The following is a 13,714-nucleotide window of genomic DNA, read 5'->3' on the forward strand; positions in this document are numbered from 1 at the left end:
AGCTATTCAGCTTTACGCACATAATTATAAAATTTCATTTTTTTTCCTGGGGACCGTGCGTGCGTAAAGATGAAGAGCGCAATACAACGTACAAAAGTGGAGTATTTGTTTATTTTGTACATTATAGAGAACAATAACATATAATTCAGACCAAGAGTTTAACCTAGGGACCGAATCGCGCGAATTGGAAAGTTCGAATGACAAAAATTGGTAACTTGGAGAGGAAATTTTCGGCATTGAAGATACATTAAAATGTATAATTGCTTTTGAATTAAACGCTGCGGAGTGAAACTTAGATCATTTGTTATACGTATTTGTCTATTATCTTACTGATAATTTCAGGTAATTTGTACGTGAATAAATTTAACATTCAAACAGGAAATGAACATTTAAGCGACCCAGGAATTACTTATAACTTTATATTCATTAAGCATTTATAACAATCATCACTTAATGTGATTATTTTTAGCTGACTTAATTTTTTAAGATATAAATGAAGTGAAAAAATAACGCTCACTTTTTTAGTTTTGTTTAACCTCTGCAAGTTAGGACACCATGAAATGCTTATAATCAATACTGGTTAGTAAGTATGTGAATAGTTGTCATTGTCAATAGTATTTTATTGATTGCACGTTTATATGAATAAAAGATTGAATCCATTATGATATTTGGTTTCGTTAAAACATACAATGCCCATTTCATAAAAATAATCATATTTTTGGTCTCCCAAATAATGTTTTTATTTTGGAATCCTACAAACGCTTCTACGACATAAATTGATAACAGTTTGGGATTTATTACGCCGCTAATGAAATTCAATTAAGATAAAATTTGTAGCACCGATGAAACATTAGATATATAATTGCGTTCCGTCCAAAAACTGGTTCACTTTAAAAGCAACAACATAGCAGACTGTAATCCAACACGAGTTTTGAAACACCATTTAGTTGAAACAGGCAAATGACCATCCGCAGTATCATTGTTTTGAAGAAATTAAAAACTAATGGCTACATGAACAAGGTCCCACCATGCTGTTAAAGACGCTCACAAAAGCATGCATTTGTTACTTCAAAACTTTCGAAACAGGTTTACTAACCGCCGAAACCCATTAAACCAAAACTTAATCTAATTTTGTATCAACAAAACACGCATTAATTAAGCAGTTTATATGGAAACAAGTACTAAAGTGTGTATGCTGTCCGGTGGTTTATACAGCTTTATGCTATGCTGTCTGGTGGGTTCATTCATATTTCACTACACCCGACGCGCCACCGTGAACACTTATTGTCCGAAACTTCATTTCATGTCAGTATCATCGGGTAGAGAAATTATGCATATATTAAACCGAAATGCACTTCTAAGGTAATTAAGACTAAAATTGGCTTAATTGTCAATACAACCAGTCACACGTTTACAGTCTGTTTGGGTGGTTTCTGGGGAGGGGGCGCAAGCCCCGAAGTTGCAACCATAAAGTGCACAACACTACCGAGCCGACCATAGGGTATCATATTTTAAACACTTCTATTTATATATTTATATACATATGCTAGGTCAACCATTAAACAGCTTATCTTTTGGGATCCTACTTCAGCCGCCATGACACTTAAACAGAGAAGAAGTGTGCAGAGCTTTCAGAAGAGAAACTCATTAACAACTTAGAATTGGCTTTGAAGTAGACTTTGTAAAATGGAACTTAATCAAGAATAGTGAAACGTCCTTCGCATTCATTGTGTATGATAAATGTAACATGTTTACGGTGATTTAACATTTAGACATACCAGGAAGTATTTATAAATTAAGATTTGTATTAACCATATCATCACATCTGGATAATAACAAAACGAACTCAGAGAAGATAAACTCATAATGCTATAGATGGTAGAACAAGAAGGTAATTCAATTGTATTACGTTATTATTTTTCTTAAACTTCTGCTTATTGAGTTGGGAAACCAAAAACAGTTATTCATCTAACACAGGTGAAATTAATGTTTTATTGACATTGTCAATTCATGCACATTTTTTGTAAGTGAATGAATAAAATGTTAAATCCATTTAGTACTGCAATTTTTAATAAATCAAATATTTAACAATTTGGTTAAATCCCCAAAATTTTGTTGTTGTTTTAAAGGCTTTAATGGTGGTTTCCTAATGATTCTTTGGTTCTTTTTAAAAGTTTTGATGCTGGTTTCCCAACGATTTTTTGGTTCTTTTTAAAAGCTTTGATGCTGGTTTCCCAACAATTTTTTGGTTCTTTTTAAAAGCTTTGATGCTGGTTTCCCAACGTTTTTTTGGTTCTTTTTAAAAACTTTGATGCTGGTTTCCCAACGATTTTTTGGTTCTTTTTATAAGCTTTAAAGCTGGTCTCCCAAGTATTTGTTGGCTCTTTTATAAAGCTTTAAAGTCAGGTTGGCGGTAAACCGTTTACAAATTTACATTTAAATACTTGATCGCATTAAACTGCAAGTGTATCGTAGGAAAAACATCGTGCAGTTTCTAGAACACAAATATTTTATTTATTGTATCTTGTTGATAGTTTGGCTTGTCCATCTTTAATATGGCTTTAATAAAAGAAAATTGGTGTCTGTTTGCATTCAGTCCATTTAGAATAATTTCAATCTTTAAATTTCATAGAAAGGATCGCGTGTCAGTTCATGTTACTTTGGAGTAGGATGTTTTATTTGATATAGAAAATTTAAACAGTTGTCAAAACGGTCTATCTGTGAGGGTGCCGCTTTAAAAAGACAAAGAAATTAGAATAAACTCGGTGCATGTGTATTTAAGGTGAATAATGCAATAAAGTTCAATATGTATAATATAAACAAATATGTTACTTTCTGTGGTTTTTACGTGTGTGCTTTGTAACTGGGGAAACTTGAAGTGATTATATTTTAAATCATTTGCAGGATATTAATCAGGATCCCATATATGCTGATACGATACACACTGGTTACATTTTGTGAGCCTACTATTGCCGCCATGACACTTTATTGAGACGAAATTTGAAGCACTGATGGAATTTTAAATCAATACAATTGTTTTTGAAGTTCCTTTTGCGGAATGGAACTCATAAATAACTGTACGTATCTATTTATTATCTTTTTTTAAAATTTAATGGTAAAGTATGCATTATAAATGTCACATTCAGTAAGGTCATGACAGTTAAACGACCTAGAAGTATCTATTACCTTACCTTAACCATTAAGTAAAATTATCTCAAATCAATCATTAGTTGACGTAAAAAATAAAAGGTATAGATTAAGAAATTGTAAAAAATTACGAGTAGTTGATTTTGTCTTGATTTTAAAACTTGTAGTTGGGAAACCAAAAAATGGTGTTAAAACCGGTTCAATTAATATGCAATATTTACATTGCAAATAGTATTTATTTAATTGTACATGTATGCATGAACGGTTGAAACGATGATCAACTTTAAAGAAACTGTACAATGAACCATCTATAAAGGCGATCATTTCCGCCCTGGTTCAAATATGTGGTTTCCCAAAGATTGGTTAGTGTTTTTTTTTAAGATTTAAAGGCACTTTACCTGTAAACCTATAGTTACATTTATTTGACAACATTTTTTGTTTACAAAACAGCTAGTACGCTTAACCCAATTAAAGCTGCACTCTCACAGATTGAACGTTTTGACAACTATTTTATTTTTTGTCTTGCAAAAATCCATCGAAATCAGTCATAAAAGACTGCTGACAAAAAATTAGATCGCAAATTTTAATATTAAAGTTCAAAAATTGATGTTTTATGCAGTTTTCTTAAACCGTTAGAAACGGTTTAAGCCATAAAACATTAATTTTTGAACGGAAATATGAAAATTTACGATCTGATTTTTTTGTCTGCAAACTTATATCATTGGTTTGCAGATAATTAGGCAAAAATTGGCTTATTTTAAGACAGAAAATAAATAAGTTGTAAATAGGGTATATCTGTGAGAGTGCAGCTTTAAACTGGATCGTAGGCACTTACAAGTATGTAAATGTTGTAGAATGGATGTTTTATTTCTCTTTGACAATTTCACGTGTATCCACTTCTAGCCTGGCATTGAATGGAATAAGGATGTTGTCCCTTCGGTAACATTCAGCACATTCAGATTAGTTTCCTATTTCATATATCATAGAAAGGATCGATCGCCTGTTGATGTTTTTGTTCATGATGAATGCATTCATATTCTGTGTGTATGAAAATGCATGGTCTGTGGGTGAGGAGATGCCAATCGAGCTTAAAGGGACTCGCCTATGTTTTGGCCATTTTTGGCACGGGCATGCATCTGAAACCACTTATTTTACAACTATTTTACTTTTTTAATACATACATACTAATAACAAACATGAATTTTGCGTGATAAACCTTTAACTTCTTAAATAATGTATTTAATAGCTGAAAACGCACATGTTTTAAATGATCCGTGAGTGCTAAAAGGTTTACAGTGATAAACTAGCGTCTTATGAGGTAGAAATAATAGGTTTCCATCAAATTCAGAACGAAATTCTTCCTAAGAACCATTGTTATCGATAAATAGATTCAACCGTTCCGTTTAATAAAAACAATTGTATTTATTGTGGTATTACTTATTTGGGACTAAGAGTGTTTTTTAAAGTATAAAACAATAATCTGGTTTTATATTGATGTAAGCTTTCTGGTGTTAGAGGGATGTGAGCTTAAAGCGTGCAGACAGAGACAAATCAGATAACTGACAACAAAACCTCACAACCACAAAGACTCACACACAAACATAAGGAAAACTTACCCTCTAAGCCTTTGGTTGAATCTTGCTACTATAGCACTGTTTTGTTTTTAATAAGAACTTGCTCTTTATGTGAAATCAGATAAGATCAATATACTACTTTATTTATATACTATATGATGTTATGCCAAGCTGCAAACTAGCTTACATGTGTTTCCACAAATGATTGTACTGTATATTATGATTACAGGATCCCACATATGCTAGTACGACATATGATAAGTTCAGTATGGGATCCTACATACGCCGCCATGACACCAAAGAAATTCTGGCATTGATGGAACAGTAAATGTGTAATTTCTTTTGAAGTTGACGTTGCAGAATGGAACATAAGCATTTACTGAATGTAATTTTTTCTTCTTCTAGAATTATAGGTAAATTTTACGCTATGAATTTAACATTCAAATAGGAAATGAACATTTAAACGACACAGGAAGTATTTGTTACCGTACTATCTTATTAACTTATTATTCAGTTAGAATAAACATAACATCAGATGAATCATAAATTGACTCAAAGTTTCATAAGAGAACGAAACTATAAACCTGGTTAAAAGTAAATGAAACAATTGTGAAAAATAACGTGATTTTTTGTCAAACTTTTACAAGTTGGGAAACCAAACATTGGTATTAATATAATATTGGGTAAATAAGGATGAACTATTTACTAAAGTATTAAGTTCATGCACATGTAAGCATAAAAAGATGAAAAAGGTTTTAATATCATTAAAACGAACGTTGAACAATTATTAAGACAAACGTAATACTGACCGGGGGTACATTGTCTTCGTTTCCCAAATATTAGTTGGTTCTTTTCAAAATATTTAAAGGCACTTTGCCAGTAAATTGTTGCATATACATTTAATTAAGTACTTTTACTTGACAGAATATGGTCATTACAGTATAATACAGTTGATCAAATTATACTACGAAATGGCTCGTAGGCAAACATCATGCAGTAACTAGTATAAACATGTTATAATTATTGTTAGATCTTGTTGGTACATTGCCCTTATCCATCTTTAACATTGTTTTATTTCTATAAGAATGGTTTCAGTTCGGTAACATTCAGTCTGTTGAGAGTCTAATCCATTTTGAAATGTCATATAGTGGATCGAGCTTCTATGTCTGTTTCGGCTCTTAAGGAATACATTCATTATTTTAGAATTTAAACTGCAAAAAAGATGACGGACAAATACTACAGATTGGTTTCCTTGCTTGTTGACATTTCAACCGAGGTGTTGTTGGAGTTATTTTTAGAATACGCAAGAAAGGACCTTGCCCCAGGAGTCACTTACACCACATTGCCCGTTTACATGAACAACAAATCTGCTCACGTTCGCAGTCTGAGGTCAATCAAGCCATTCCAGCTCAACAAAATATATCCAACAGGTGGGTCTTGCAACGAAGCAGAATGGGACATTTCTTTGCTTTCTGCTTTGATACTCGGTTTATACGGAAGCAATGTTGCCCATATTCGTGGTGATATTGTTTCTATTCGAGATGCAAGGAACGCCTTACAACATTCTGCGGGCACTGCGCGTTTGTCTGACCCAGAATTCACTACGATGTATAAATCTGTTTCCACCGCAACACTTTCTATTGCAAAATTTGTGAAGGGATCCTCTTATGAAACAGACATAAAGGAAAAGATAACAGCACAAGGCGGTGCAATGTTTATGCCGAGATTGGGAGAGTCCATGCGACTTTGGTATACATCATATAACGAAGATTCATCCGCAGCCCTTAAGGAAGAAGTGTCATCTTTGAAAAAAAAGATGGATGTACAAAGCATTTCCTTAAACGCCAAAATAGATGAACACAAAATGGAAACTTTGCAATTACAACAGAAAGTATCTGATCTGACGAATGAGCTTTCAACTCTTCGTGAGCAAACGGGAAACGTAGAAACAGACTGCAGAACAACTACGAAAATCCTACAAGGTGCTGTTGTGAAACGTCCGAGTAATACAGGTGAGACAAATACATGCTTTATACAAACTTGATAAGGCAACATTATTCGAAGTTAAAAGTAATGTGGATCAATATAAACAAACAATATACGAGAGAAGCAACGCTTCGATGTATACACTGGTAAAACAGGAGCGCTACCTTTTAATTATTGTCTGAAAAGGGGAATACCTCAAACTTATTCGCATTGCTGATCGTGTTCAGATTGTTACTGGCTGCATGTGTTCCACTGTACACTTCTTGCACTACGACGACGCCGCCAACCCTGACAACGGCACTATAAATTCATTGAAAAACTATGGGAACAAGCCCAGTAGAAAACAAGAACAAACCCTGATAAGAGGCATAACCCCCTCCCCCCAACCCACACCACCACCACGACAAAAATAATGAACGAAAGAGAGAAAATTTACAAACACAAAAAAACACACCATACATGCATAGAAATACATTTTCAATAAATATAAATACGATGAGTAAAAGAAGGGTTATGGAAGTTTATTTGTAATGATTTTTAAACAAACAATCAGTACATATAATGTTCATATTTATATTCCTTTCAGGAAAGCCTGTAAAACGATTAAAGACTGTTGACCATATCTTAGAAAGACTCAAAGGTCAGTAACATTTGACAAAGGTTTGTCCAGAAATTGTGGAGAAGATCTAATTTTCTTTGGTAGTGGTTTCATTACGCCAGATAAAACATAGTTTTTGTTTATAGCGTACCTACATTTTACATTATCGCCAAACTTAATTCTATTTTAGATAACTTTCTGAGACTAGCAACGCAAACTTTGGTCGATGGTTTTCAGCCACCAAAAGAAATTAATGAAATACGAACCCGGCTACGGAACAAGAAGTTTGTCGTTATAGCAGGACACGGCAACAGTTCTTATATTGAAGCTGCTTTGTATGCGATCAAGGATTTGGAGCACAACCCTTCAAACTGTGTTTTGCTTACATCTGCATCTAACTGGGAACACATTGAACCCGGTGAAGTAGAGTTGGTATTAATCAAATGTCCGTTTGGTGAAAAGGATTTTGACCAGGCTAAAACGAAAGCCTTTCTGGATATCCTAGACAACATTCAAATGAGTATCAACGACACTGCGGAAACGTTTTCTGTCGTTGTTGTTTCACAGACCGAGGTCTTACAAAAAGCCCTGTTGGGTTGTAACGGGCATGAACTGTTAGAAGATCCAGTGAAGATTTACCAACCTAATACAGCTGAGAGTCCTGACAATATACATGAAGGTGAGGTTATATTTTCTGCTGTCTATGATTTTGGTCGGTCATACCATAGAACGTGTCTGTTAGTAAATCAAAATGTGTCAATCAGTCATCATATCAAAACTTTGAAGGATTAAATCAGTAATATAATTTGCAGAATTTTCTTATAATTTTACTTTACATGTATATTTTGCTTATGAAATACATGTATTTTAATAATACCTCCTTCATGACGGGTATAATTAATGTATTTCAACAATGACCATTTTTAGATAATTGCCCAAGCAGAACACAAGGAACAGAAACTTTGATGCAGTCCATGATTGGTATATATTGTATCTTTTTGCTTCGTTCGGATGAGATATAATAGAGTAGCGATAAAATTCACCAATTTTTTAACAGTTACATTTTTTGCGTTAACACAAAATAACATGTAGAGGCAAATTTTAAGGGGGTGGGATATGTAAACGACAAATTATTTTCCAAGATTGAAGAGATTTAAACAAAAAAACATTGCCAATATGACATTTGATAAAAATGCTGCAATTTCAGATATGTCCACGGCCTACAAATCCTCTATAACAAATACGAATCCAAGATCACAGGCCGTCCTCAGGGCAAAGCAACAAATGTGCAAATCAAAAGTGGTATTATTAACGGGCGATGACACAAACGCGTTGACATGCACCGCGCTAGCATTTACAGATTTCTACGGACCTAACCAATTCCTTGTCGTAGGAAAGAGTGACGAAGTTATGATTATTCATACAAGAACTATTTCCTTGCTTATTATTGAGGACATGGCGGGAAAATATGACTACGATCGACACAGGACATCTGACTGGCTGGAGAAACTAGACAAATTGTTGGCACTCGTCAAAGATGGAAAGCTCAATCTGATAGTTACAATGGCTTCTGACAAATTGCAAAGATGCATGGCAGACTTTGGTGAACATCCAATTTTATCCTACAAGGTGGATGTGATTGCCTCTGATGTGAATACTTCTATGATGTCCCTTGTCAAAACTGAGCCTGGTTTGTATTCATTGCATTGTCTTAAGTCTTAAGACATGTTGTTAAATGTCTTTGTTATTAAACATTAAACAATTTAAATATGCTTTTCCACTATCTTGATAATTTCAAACAACCAACCACAATTTATCTTTATAAACTGGTGTTTTGCACTCGTGCGCTTTTGTTAAATATTTGTGGTTGAACATTTCAGGGGAAGAAGTCACGATATCTGATCAGCCATCTTTGGAAACCCAAAATGGAAAAGAGCAGTAAGACATTGTACTTATGAATTTTAACCGAATTGCCAATAGAAAGTAGCTGAATAAAGGCCAATTTAAATGTTAGAAATTCATTTTACATTTGATGTAAATTACTTTCTAAAGTATAATATTATATATATATATATATATATATATATATATATATATATATATATATATATATATATATATATATATATATATATATATATATATATATATATATATATATATTGATGCATGGGGTTAACAGTAAATTCAGCAAAATTATCAGAGCTTTTTAAAATTATGTTTGCAATCAAATAATTTTAAATGGCCAATCTTTCAAAACATTGCAAGACAATGTAATATGCGTCTTGATACAGAATTATATTCTTCAAATCAGAAAGAAAGATACTAACAATAGTGACTGAAAAGCAAAAGTCTTCATTAAATAAAAACAATCACTAAAATCCATCAAGCATATCGATGTTGTCAATCATTCAGGAAATTGAAACTGTTCTTATTCGTGAAGTACATTTGTTTTTGAATGTAAATGCTTTTTAACTAAATTCTTGCAATATTTTCACTTGAAACACGTTATATTTCCTATCTGACAAAACACCTCGCCTACACATGTATGAAATGGTTATTCTTGCTAAGTATTGAGACGTGACGTCAAAAGGTGATGCTTACAAGTGTATGCCCAAATTTTATGTCTAAAGCAATATTCTGTTAAAGAAAACAATGAACAGTATATATTGTTTAAGGTCCGCACGTTTGCAATTATGAAAACAATGAACTCTATTTAAAGTCTGAAAAAATATATAAATTATAATATCGATACACGATTATAACTGCATCAAATGATCGATGTATTATTATTATAATTATTATTATTTATATGTAGCAAGGTGCATATTTCAGTATTTTATTAGTTTGTGTGTTTGGTATGGTTCTATATCGTATATTGTGTTGGATTGTTTGTGTATCGTCGTGTTTAGTGTTGTGCTACGTGGTTATTGTCCTATTTGCGTTACTGTCCGTCAGTGTCCGTCAATATCCGAGTGCGTCAGAGCGTGAATGCTGGTTATGCGAGTTTGTCTAAATTTATAAGAGTGATTGATTGGTTCATAATGCCTTTTCCCCTTTTTCCCGCTTCATTGCAAACGCCCTTATTTACATATACACATATATCATTCCGTTCTAAATCGTCATCGACGCAAGTCGAGATTGCAATTGTAACAATTGTTACTATTTATTTAATATTCGCTCTTATCTTTGAGCTGAAATATTCTTTCATATAAAATTATTATTTAGACGTGCCTGGTAAGTTTATTACTCATAGTTCTTAGAATGTTTTATGTATTTAACCGCGAAGTCTTCCTTGATATATTTACCGATCACTGTCCATTGTCTTTGTATTTTGTTTTATTAATAATATGATTAGCATATACTTTCAACAGTCGAAACTCGTTGGCTCGATATCTCGTGACTCGATATCCTCGTTGGCTCGAACCAGATTAAAAGGACTGATTTTCATTTACTCTTTGTTCATATAAATTTCGATCGGATGGCTCGATATCTTAAGGGTCGATATTTCTCCACGCTCGAAGTCGTTTTCGCGGTCCCAAACAAGTATTTCACACTTTGATTTGTTTTCTTGGGTAGATGTCATTTTCGCGGGTTCAGTTAAGAATCTCACACCCTGATTTGTTTGATTGGCTTCATTTAGCACAAGGTGCAAATGGATTAAAATTGCTTGACTGATATTATAATTATTATCGAATTTAAATGGTTTAACAGTTTGAATAGACATGCCATCACTTTAAGTTCTGTCTCTAATTGTTATCCATCCCTAAATTACTATGCATTTTGATATAACTTTTCAGCTATGTTTATGTTACCCACTCTTTACAATTGCTTGTTTTCGCATAAATATATTTTTATTATAAATAAAATGATATTTTCTAATAATCGAATAAGTCATTTTACGAAATTTATGGTGCGTAACTATGCCCAATAAATACTCTTCCTTCTCTTGCGGAGATAGCGTAGCCAATAACAAACGAGGTAAATAAGAGTGTATGTAACAAATGAAAAATAACATTCTGTAAGCAATCCCGCTTGACTCGATATTCTCGAGGATCGAAGCACTTTGGCCAGTCCCTAGAATATCGAGCATCGAGTTTCGACTGTATATGTTTTATTATATGTTTTAGGTTTCATTCGACAACGTAAATAAATATTCGAATTCCGAAGTTCAGTGGTTTCGTCTTTGCAAACCAACACTACATATATTATCATTATTATTATCATTATTATTATTTTATTATTATTATTATTATTATTATTATTATTATTATTATTATTATTATTATTATTATTATTATTATTATTATAAGAATTATCGTAAGTACATGTACAATGTATTATTATTAGCTTTATTATAATAGCATAATTACAATGTAATATTCTTATTATCGTTCACTTCTATTTTAGGTATCTCACCACTGCTTACCCAGCTATAACTTCTAACGCATGTAACGTTCGCCCGAGACCGAGTACGTACAATAGCTCAGGTTTTGTGGACCCTAACAGACTGCCAACGCTCCAGTTGATGAAGAAATATAAATATGACGGAGACTTGAACTATAAACACCTCGCCGTTTTGTCTGAACGTGTACTTGTTAGTGTGACATATTTATTGTCTCCCTTTTGCTCTGTATTACAATGCGTTGATAGGATATCAATGCGCGTAGTAGAGCAGTATGACCTAGATGATTTAGCGACTGACGTTACAAGTATTAACACAACTGATATTGCTGTAACGTTTCCTAACAAAGGCACTATTGGGATTTTCACCATTTCTCATTTGAGTGCTATTTCATTCGCAAAAGAAATTTATGTTGGTTTACATTGTCAAGGTATATCGTACAGTGGCAACCAATTTATAGTTGCATTTGGTTCACTACAAAGTAAACTAAGCATCATTGATATGAATGGTGTCGTTTTAAATGAGTTCAAATTACACAATGTAATAGGATCATATCCGAATTTGGCAGTTAGTCCAGATGAGAACACAATTTACTTAAATAACTCTTCAGAAAACACTGTGACTGCACTGACACGTGAAGGTCATGTGTTGGGTCATGTGGAGATCGATGACAGCGTGTTTTCTAGACTTGGTATAACTACGGACTCTGCAGGTCGTGTGTATGTGTGTGGTTTGTCCAACACTTTATTGTTGGTGTCCCCAGAGACAGGCACTGTCAAAAGACTGCTTGGAATGCAGGGCGGCATCGCTAGTCCAAATTGCCTCGCTTTCTGTAAATGGACTAACAATCTGATTATTGGTTGTTTCAGTGGAATAAAGGAATTTAAAATCGAATGAAACAAAATATGTAATTGTTAGAAATCAAAAGTTATTCTATTGCACGAGTTGTATACATTTCAAATGTACTTAATTTAAAAATTAATGCATTGTTTAGTGGCCGGACATTATAACATAATAGCACGAAATATTGGTATTGGATGGCAAATTGCATTTTGTGCATGTATCACTCGCTAATTACAAATAAAAATAATATAGTAAAAGTGAGTACGAGTGTTGTTTATTTGTCCCGTATTTAAAGTTAGTCTTTACAAATGATACTAAATGAGAATCAAACAAAATATGACCATAGGAGTTTGAAAATTAATAGAATCGCGTCTTGATGAATTGTTCATAGGAGTTTATATTGATCAAAGAGATTAATTAAGGATTATTAACATGATATATTTACACCATCAGCGACTGGTACTGTCACCTATAGATGTTGATATCAATAATATTTGATGACTTAAGTTAACATACATAATATATGTTCACCATCAGCAATTGGTACTATCACCTATGGATGTTGATATCAAAAATGAAAAAAAGAAAGAAAGTTACATACATAATATATGTTCACTATCAGAGACAGGTACTACCACCTATGGATGTTGAAATCAATAATGAAAAAAGACAGAATGTTACATACATAATTCATGTTCAACACCAGAGACAGGTACTGCCACCTATGGATGTTGATATAAATAATGAAAAAGACATAAAGTTGCATACATAATTCATGTTCAACACCAGAGACAGGTACTGCCACCTATGGATGTTGATATGAAAATAGTGAATGGTAAATGAACGGCCACATACATAATAAATGGTCACCATCAGAGACCGGTACTGCCACCTATGGACGTTGATATTAATAATGTATGATGAAAGAACCGCCACATACATAATATACGTTCACAATCAGAGACCGGTACTCCCACCTATGGATATTGATATCAATAATGAATGATGAGAGAAAGATGGCATACATAATATATGTTCACCATCAGAGACACAAACTGCCACCTATGGATAGCCCTCAATAACGTTTGTTAAATTAATCTCAAGAATTCAGATATCAACACGTTACAATAGAATGCACAAATTCTCTCTCAGAGGATGGCG

The 13,714-nt window shown here is 33.1% G+C and overlaps 1 protein-coding gene across 5 annotated transcripts; it reads left to right on the plus strand.

Moving 5' to 3' along the window:
• Positions 1-1,577: 1,577 nt before the first annotated feature.
• Positions 1,578-12,815, plus strand: LOC128224153 (uncharacterized). 5 transcript variants are annotated; one of them, XM_052933859.1, is made up of 10 exons: positions 1,578-1,891; positions 2,905-3,077; positions 4,951-5,134; positions 5,925-6,733; positions 7,294-7,347; positions 7,496-7,984; positions 8,233-8,286; positions 8,513-8,995; positions 9,186-9,243; positions 11,716-12,815. In XM_052933859.1, exons 4-10 carry the CDS (start codon positions 5,944-5,946, stop codon positions 12,605-12,607), a joined length of 2,820 nt encoding a protein of 939 aa, XP_052789819.1. In that variant the 5' UTR covers positions 1,578-1,891; positions 2,905-3,077; positions 4,951-5,134; positions 5,925-5,943; the 3' UTR covers positions 12,608-12,815. The 5 variants fall into 5 exon arrangements, with proteins under 5 accessions (XP_052789819.1, XP_052789820.1, XP_052789821.1 ...); XM_052933860.1 differs by having other exon boundaries at positions 4,951-5,106; XM_052933861.1 differs by lacking the exon at positions 4,951-5,134.
• Positions 12,816-13,714: the final 899 nt, after the last annotated feature.

Source organism: Mya arenaria, chromosome 17, assembly GCF_026914265.1.
Source record: "Mya arenaria isolate MELC-2E11 chromosome 17, ASM2691426v1".
In the NCBI taxonomy this organism is placed as follows: Eukaryota; Metazoa; Mollusca; class Bivalvia; order Myida; family Myidae; genus Mya; species Mya arenaria.